The 6703-nt window shown below is 44.2% G+C and overlaps 1 protein-coding gene across 1 annotated transcript; it reads right to left on the reverse strand.

The window, feature by feature from the left end:
- Window positions 1-141: 141 nt before the first annotated feature.
- On the reverse strand, window positions 142-4735 carry LOC142573121 (uncharacterized). The gene is made up of 3 exons (XM_075682643.1): window positions 4339-4735; window positions 3344-3437; window positions 142-3250 (listed from the first exon to the last, which is right to left on the reverse strand). The coding sequence occupies exons 1-3, from the start codon at window positions 4489-4491 to the stop codon at window positions 2352-2354; spliced, it is 1146 nt and encodes a 381-aa protein (XP_075538758.1). The 5' UTR covers window positions 4492-4735; the 3' UTR covers window positions 142-2351.
- Window positions 4736-6703: the final 1968 nt, after the last annotated feature.

Below are 6703 nucleotides of genomic sequence, written 5' to 3' on the forward strand. Positions count from 1 at the left end.
CCCATGAAAACTGATTGCACCTCATTGGCGGTAGGATAAACCACTACTGCAAGTTTTCCACTCGTTTTATGTTTCTGACAGGCGCACAACCACCGAGCGTTCTTGCATGCGCTCATATGCAGGCTTCGCTTGCGCTCTGGACATGGACACCGGTTGTTCTGCTACGATTCCTCCGTTTGTGAAGCGCATTTTTGCATATATTTTTCATTGTATTTATTTTATTCATGACCATCTGTACTCATATATAAATCATGCTTGTACACCTACACAAAAAAGGGTGAATTTGATGTCATTAAATAACTGCAGTAATTCTTTCCTAACAATTTTAATTCCGAAATAAAAGTAACAGACTGAAAATTGATGCTTTGTGAAAAACAATCGACCAGAAAAGGTTTAGTAAAAAGCTGTACTTTTGACGATGCCTGTGCATGCAATTCCTATTTTGCCTGCAAAATTGGGTGGTGATGGGCTAGGATGTTGAAAATAACTGCTCCCCAAAGGTTGAGCTTCTAGTGCTGCAGAACAATATGTAACCTAGCTTGTCAACCTCACCCCTTACAGACAGCAAAGGCAACAAAACAAAAAAAAAAGTGCAAATTATTTATTTAATGTCAAGTGCAGTCGACCATGAAAAAACGCAAACTACAATACAAGTAAGCAAGACAGAGGGACAGATAAGTGGGGTATGTACGGGGGGTTTAACCTTAAAAGGAAAGCATAAAAACAAAGCATGGAAAAAGATTCAAATCTCCACATAAGCGAGCAAGACATAGGGGCAGAAAGTTGCTACGTGCACTGTGGTGTTACCTTTGCAACAAACATGAAAACAAAGCATGAAGAAAGATGCAAACTACAAAATAAGCCAGCAAGTCAGTGGTAAAAAAGCAGCTATTTACGGAGTGGTGTAAGATTTAAAGCAAGGTACTTTACGACAAGTTCACGCCAGCCACAGTCTTGCTGCCATAACCGTCGTCTGAATCATCAGGCTCGTTCAGCCAGCGGAGGTAGATACGCAGTCGCATGACAACAAAGCGGCACATCAGTTTTCTCATAACGCTTGGGTGGTCAGCGCATTCACTAGGTGGCAGAGAAACTGATCGCTCAATAAGGCTCGTCAATGTATTGATTGGGTGATCCAAATGACAAACATCATTTTCCTGTGAAAATTTCTTAAAGACACATTCACAGGAAGAAACAAAGCGCAGTACCGTATGGCTTACATACACCAAATTTCTAGAACCTTGATTGTACTCCTTGAGCTGCACAAGAGCATGCTCATCGGACGCCTCATCAGCAATCAGGGTCTCAGTACAGGTGGAGCATGGTTTGTTAGTAGATATAAAAGACTTCACCAAATACCCTGCCAAGTGAGCAATGATGTCATTTTCTACAAAAGACAATGGCTCGCCCTCTGTGCATTCATCATCGTACGAGGGTTCTTGAAATTATTTCTGCACTTCTTGAATCTCTGCAGAGAAGAAATCCACTAAGTAGTTGCTGTCGTCAGCTTCATAACCAGAGTTCTTAGGTACCTTGAGGAACTGGCTAACTGACACAATTCTGAGCGCATTTTTGACATCATATGCACTGGGCACAGGAGAAATCATCCTGATGACCGAAAACAAGTTCTCCAGGCAATCTTGGGCCAATCGTCCTGTCAAGAAGAATGCATAGCCACATTTCTTTAGCAGAAATTCATGCAGTTGAAGCACTACAGCAGTGGACATTAGCACCCCTGCCTGGCATGGCTTCCGGACCTTTTTGATGCCAATGCCTAAGCTCTCAATGACTTCAACAGCGAGTTTCAGCATTGCAATAGCCTCTTCATATTTGCTTTCATTTGATAAGCTCAGAGCAACAACAGGGTGCCGTGCAGTCATGATTGTGTACCACTTGAAAATTACTTCACAAAACCAGGCTGTTGTTTCAGCCTCGGGCGGCAGCTTCATACGCTCTACAAAGTACCTTATAGCTGCAGGTGCTTCCCGGAATAACTTAACAGCTACCCCTACCTTCATCTTTGTGAAGTGGCCGTTGGAAATGTGCACGGTACTCAGGTTAGGTGCCACCTTCAGTTGTTCTGAGTCCATCTTTAGGACTGCTTCTATGTACTCAATCGACACGTCACTGCTGCGTAAATTGTACTTTGCCACTATTTCTTCACTAGGTTTCATGGGATCTTATCGCACGAGGTGCCCTCTAATATTATTTAGTACATGTGAAGGATCCGACATAAAAAACAATGACATAGAATTGTCACATGGGTGGGGAACAGTGCATCTAGTGACAGAGTAGCGGGAGCTTGACAGGTTTAAGCTCCGCCACATAGCACGGTTGGAGCTCCCCATGTCTCATGTCACGCACAGCACACGCAAAGAAATGTCTGCACAAAGGTTGATTAAATGGACGACAAAGTCTCTCAGCTTCTCTCCATTGACAAAAGCACCTGTGTAGTGATAAGCAATCACCTCCTTCCAGCGGGTGTTTAGGCCCCCAACCATAAAGACGAGTACATGGTTTGCTGCTCGGTCGGTTTCAGGGAGTGTCACCTTGCCAAGGAAGCCGTCACCACTGCGGTCTAGCTCGACACCCTTGCGAATCTCCATTTCATCGAGAAATATGACGCAGTCTTTTTCAATGTTTGACATTGCGGCCACTTTCACTTTCATCATATTTACTATATCAATCAAAACGCCGGGCTTAAATGACAGATGCTGCAGTCGTCTGCTAAGTGTTCTTCGTGAGGGTTGAGGATTGCCCTGTTCTAAAAGTAAGTCATAGCCTGCAGAGCCACAAGCAAATTTGAGTTGCAGCGCTTCCTTTATGGTTTCTGCACTCCATGCACTGCCTTTCCGGCCCTTTCTCTTCAAGGCAGCCTTCTGGTCCTCGTTCAAGAAATCCAGATTTTTGGTCAGCGTTGAGAGGTCTTTTTCTAACCGCTTTGTTTTCCTGGCAGCAGTCTTTAACTTCTTTTTTGATGTCGACAAGTTTTCTTGCAAATCAGTGTTTTTCTTTTTCGCATCTTGCAGAGCCTTTCGTAGCTCACATACAGAGAGCGAGGAAATATCTTCATTGCTCTCATGCTCGACTGCATTTTCTTCGAAAGAAGAGGTACTATCTCGACTCAGTTCTGCGGAGTCTTCTTGGTCAGCGTCTGTAGCAACTGTTGAAGAGTACTTGGTGCCTTCCTCACCAGCAGGTCCACATTCGGCAGTCCGTCTCATAGGGAGTTTCCTTCGTTTAGGTTGAGCTGAATAATAAAAATAAAAAAGACATGTCTCAACGCTTATTGAAATAACTGCAAATCGCGGAAATAATACGCTCCACTACAATTATTACTCACGTCTAAAGTCGAACAGCGTGGGCAGAGCTGTAGACTTTAACAGGCGGCGTCCATCCTGCCGATTTTTCTCAAACTGGTCCTCTTCAAAGTGGAGCTAAAAAAATAAATAAAACACCAAATGTGATTATTCACGTTTGTTTGGGCTGATACAAAAATACTTGTAAAAAATAACCAGTTATTTAAGGTGCTTAACAGAAAATGTTCATAAAAAATATTGCTGTATTACCGAACCTCGCACGTTTCCAAACAACGCGCAGGCTACGACGGACGCCGAGCCAGAAAGCTCAGGAAAAATTTGACCCATAATGTGCGTTAGCTGCACGTTTACATGAGTACACCCTGCTTAAGTATTTAGCTCCGTCACGGAATAGCAACCACGATCAGGAACGAACATGCAGCGATAAGGTCTGCTTACGAACAGCGTAGTGCAAATATACCCGCGATCATAACATCGGCTACGTCGCTTTCGAATAGCACGATGCAATTATATACCAATAAAAAAAAATCCTGTATGCACTTTGACATGAGAGCCGCAATTATCTACTGAGATCTCAAAGAAAACCGCAGGGCTTCGAGTGGCACCAGCACAACAGCCGCACTCTCCAGATGAAGCTATGTGTGCCTTCAGTAGCAAACAACGAGCACTTAACTTTTGATTCGTCTATTTTCGCTTAACGTAAAAGTAACTCTGCTGTCTAAACAATAGCGACGCGAACTTTGCAAAGGAGACGCCAGTGCTTTCTGTGAAAATATAAAACAGGTGTGCGACGTTACGATTTTTTGCTAGTGTTAAATATTCCGCGAATGAAAATCGCCCTCGTCCGACTCTATAATCAGGGCACTACTCGCGTAGAAAATGTAAGTTCAAAACGAAAAACACGCTCGCGCCCGTACGTATGCGCGTACCTATACGCTGCCTATGCAACAGCGGCGCACACGAGTTTGCTTTAATTGCAAAATACGGATCAATAAGACTTAACTGTTTTGCAACTCACCTCGCAGATATATGAGCTGTCAGTTGCGTTCCACCGATCCCGCTTTACTTGAGCTTCCCATTTCTTTCTTCGCTCCGAGTCCCGGGGGAAGCGAAAACAACGCAGGCCTTTACGTGTTGACCCGGAGCACATTGGCACACAACAGCCCGTCATGATGGCTCAGTGGACTTGACAAGCTTGTCAGTCATACAGTCGAACACTGTTAAACAAGTTGAACCACCAGCGAGTGCCTCGAACAACGCAAGCTCAGCTGTTAGCACCGATCAACTGCGACCACTCTGACCGCCCGCCGTGATTCAATATGGCGTCGCAGCGAGAAAGAGGCGGCGTGGGGGTGGTCAAAGGATGGCACCACCCTGAACGGCGGCGCTGGCATCGAGGCACCCTAGTACGCCCTAGAGTTACTGTATATGCTACCGTAGGTAGCAGAGTTGCGCGTAGGTCCGCCATCTTGCCTGAGAAGCAACCAAGCCTATGCGGCGAAGCCGCACTCCGTTTTTGCAGGCGACATGCCTAGCGTATCATCGATCGACCGTGGGCGCTTTTGTATCGCTTGTGCACCGCTTTTCCGCCTGATCGCAAACAAAGCGCATCGAAACAGCTGACTGGATTAGATTGCGAAAAAAAAAAGGCGCTGCCCTTTTTTAGCGCGCGGCGTAAGATGCAGCGCGTGCAGTAGTTTTTTTTTTTGGACTTGCATTCACCTGTGCACTTTCTCCGCCCTAATAACGTATGGGCACTCGCGTATCTAGGATAGATTGTGTATTCTATATACGCCGATCAGATGCAGCATTCGTGAACCGCGACGGTAACGATTAGATCGCACCGAATAAACTTAGGGAATATGGTGATGTTATATTATAGATTCTGGAAACCCTACAAAAAGTTTCGTGCGAAAAAACTACTTCACAAGGTAGTATAAGGTTCGAAATAACATAGCGTATTAAAAACTGGACAAACTTCAGTAATTGAGGTAAACAATCAGATACTTTAATAACTTTCCTTCGCTTGAATACTGCTTGGCACTCAGATTTTGTTTCAACAGAGATAAATACGCTACTAAGAGCAGTGCAGTGCTCTTTTAGCATGTAAACAGTAACAAAAAGCACCGAGCCGCAACTACCTCTTTTTTGGCAATAAAATCACAACGCGAATTTTAGAGAAAAAAAAACAAGAACACTAGTGTATGCGCGTGCAAATATTTTTATATAGTGAGCTTTATCAAGTTGTGCTCTTTTACAAAGGGAACTGTACTAAATATAATGAGGCCCATACTTGCTTATGCGCCATAGCTCTCAACATGTAGCCAGTCTAAAATATTACTGGTGAATCAATGACCAACCATTGATATTTCGACTCTGGTACCCCATTAGATCTTGTGTAGGAACATATCCATCTACCAGCAAGCAATGGATATCAGCTACACCTGCAGGTGTGATTTCATTATGTGCCTTTGCACTGCAGGGATTCCAAAAGTAGCCTTCTGTGGGAGTGTAGCGAAAGTTTTTCTCACAGGATTGACATGGCTACATTATAGGGAATAATTCAAAACACAGTTAGGCCCTTACCGTTTGTTAAATGACGACATTCATTCCTTTTGCATCCTGCTTCACATAAGCTGTAGTAGATTAAATATCCTTACTTAGTAGTAACTTCTTTCATATTCAGAAACAACCTAAGCAGTGCATTATCATGAAAATGTGAGCTGGCTTTTTTACGACACTTCTGTGAAAGCAGTGTGGTGCATCACATGCAGAAAACTGGTAATTCCAGCTAAATCTTCTGTATAACTCTACGTGCTTCCATTATTTAAAAAAAATCCAGGCTTGCAGTAGCTTTTAATATTCAAGCTGTGAATTTTTCAGCACAGCCCAAAAAGCACGTAGATGTTAGTCAAACAATTTCATCTCATACACACTTGACGCAATAGGCAGTTGACTGAGAATTTGTTTGTTCAGGTGTCTTTACCTGAACACCCTTCACTAGTTTTACAAAGGAAGAAAAACAATTACTGCAGTAAGATGTCACGAGGCAGGCCGACGAAACAAACGTGAGATGCGCTACGCACGTTGCGTTGTTGCTACGCAGCTAGCACGCACGTGGACAGCGAGCGGCAAGACCGGCCGGATTGGATTTGAATTTGACTGGCGATAACTTGTTTCAATCCAGTTCGCTGCAGAGGCGGCGTCGGGAAATACAAAAATTGGCCCAAACATCTGCTTCTCCGCAATGCACGGTTGCTTGGCTACCACGTGATGACGTTCTGCCAATAGAGGCGCTAGCGGCGTGATAAAACAGACGCGCAACTCTGCTACCTGCGGTAGCACATACAGTAATTCTAGTACGCCCCAGCTAACGGCGCCCT

Source organism: Dermacentor variabilis, chromosome 2, assembly GCF_050947875.1.
Source record: "Dermacentor variabilis isolate Ectoservices chromosome 2, ASM5094787v1, whole genome shotgun sequence".
In the NCBI taxonomy this organism is placed as follows: domain Eukaryota; kingdom Metazoa; phylum Arthropoda; class Arachnida; order Ixodida; family Ixodidae; genus Dermacentor; species Dermacentor variabilis.

What these genes read in the sequence shown, in the direction of transcription:
- LOC142573121 (XM_075682643.1), bottom strand. Translation starts at nt 4,491, where the DNA reads ATGACGGGCTGTTGTGTGCCAATGTGCTCCGGGTCAACACGTAAAGGC. An exon ending in ACAGCTCATATATCTGCGAG is followed by an intron (nt 3,438 to 4,338) that starts GTGAGTTGCAAA and finishes TTATTTTTTTAG; the next exon opens with CTCCACTTTGAAGAGGACCA. An exon ending in CACGCTGTTCGACTTTAGAC is followed by an intron (nt 3,251 to 3,343) that starts GTGAGTAATAAT and finishes TTTATTATTCAG; the next exon opens with CTCAACCTAAACGAAGGAAA.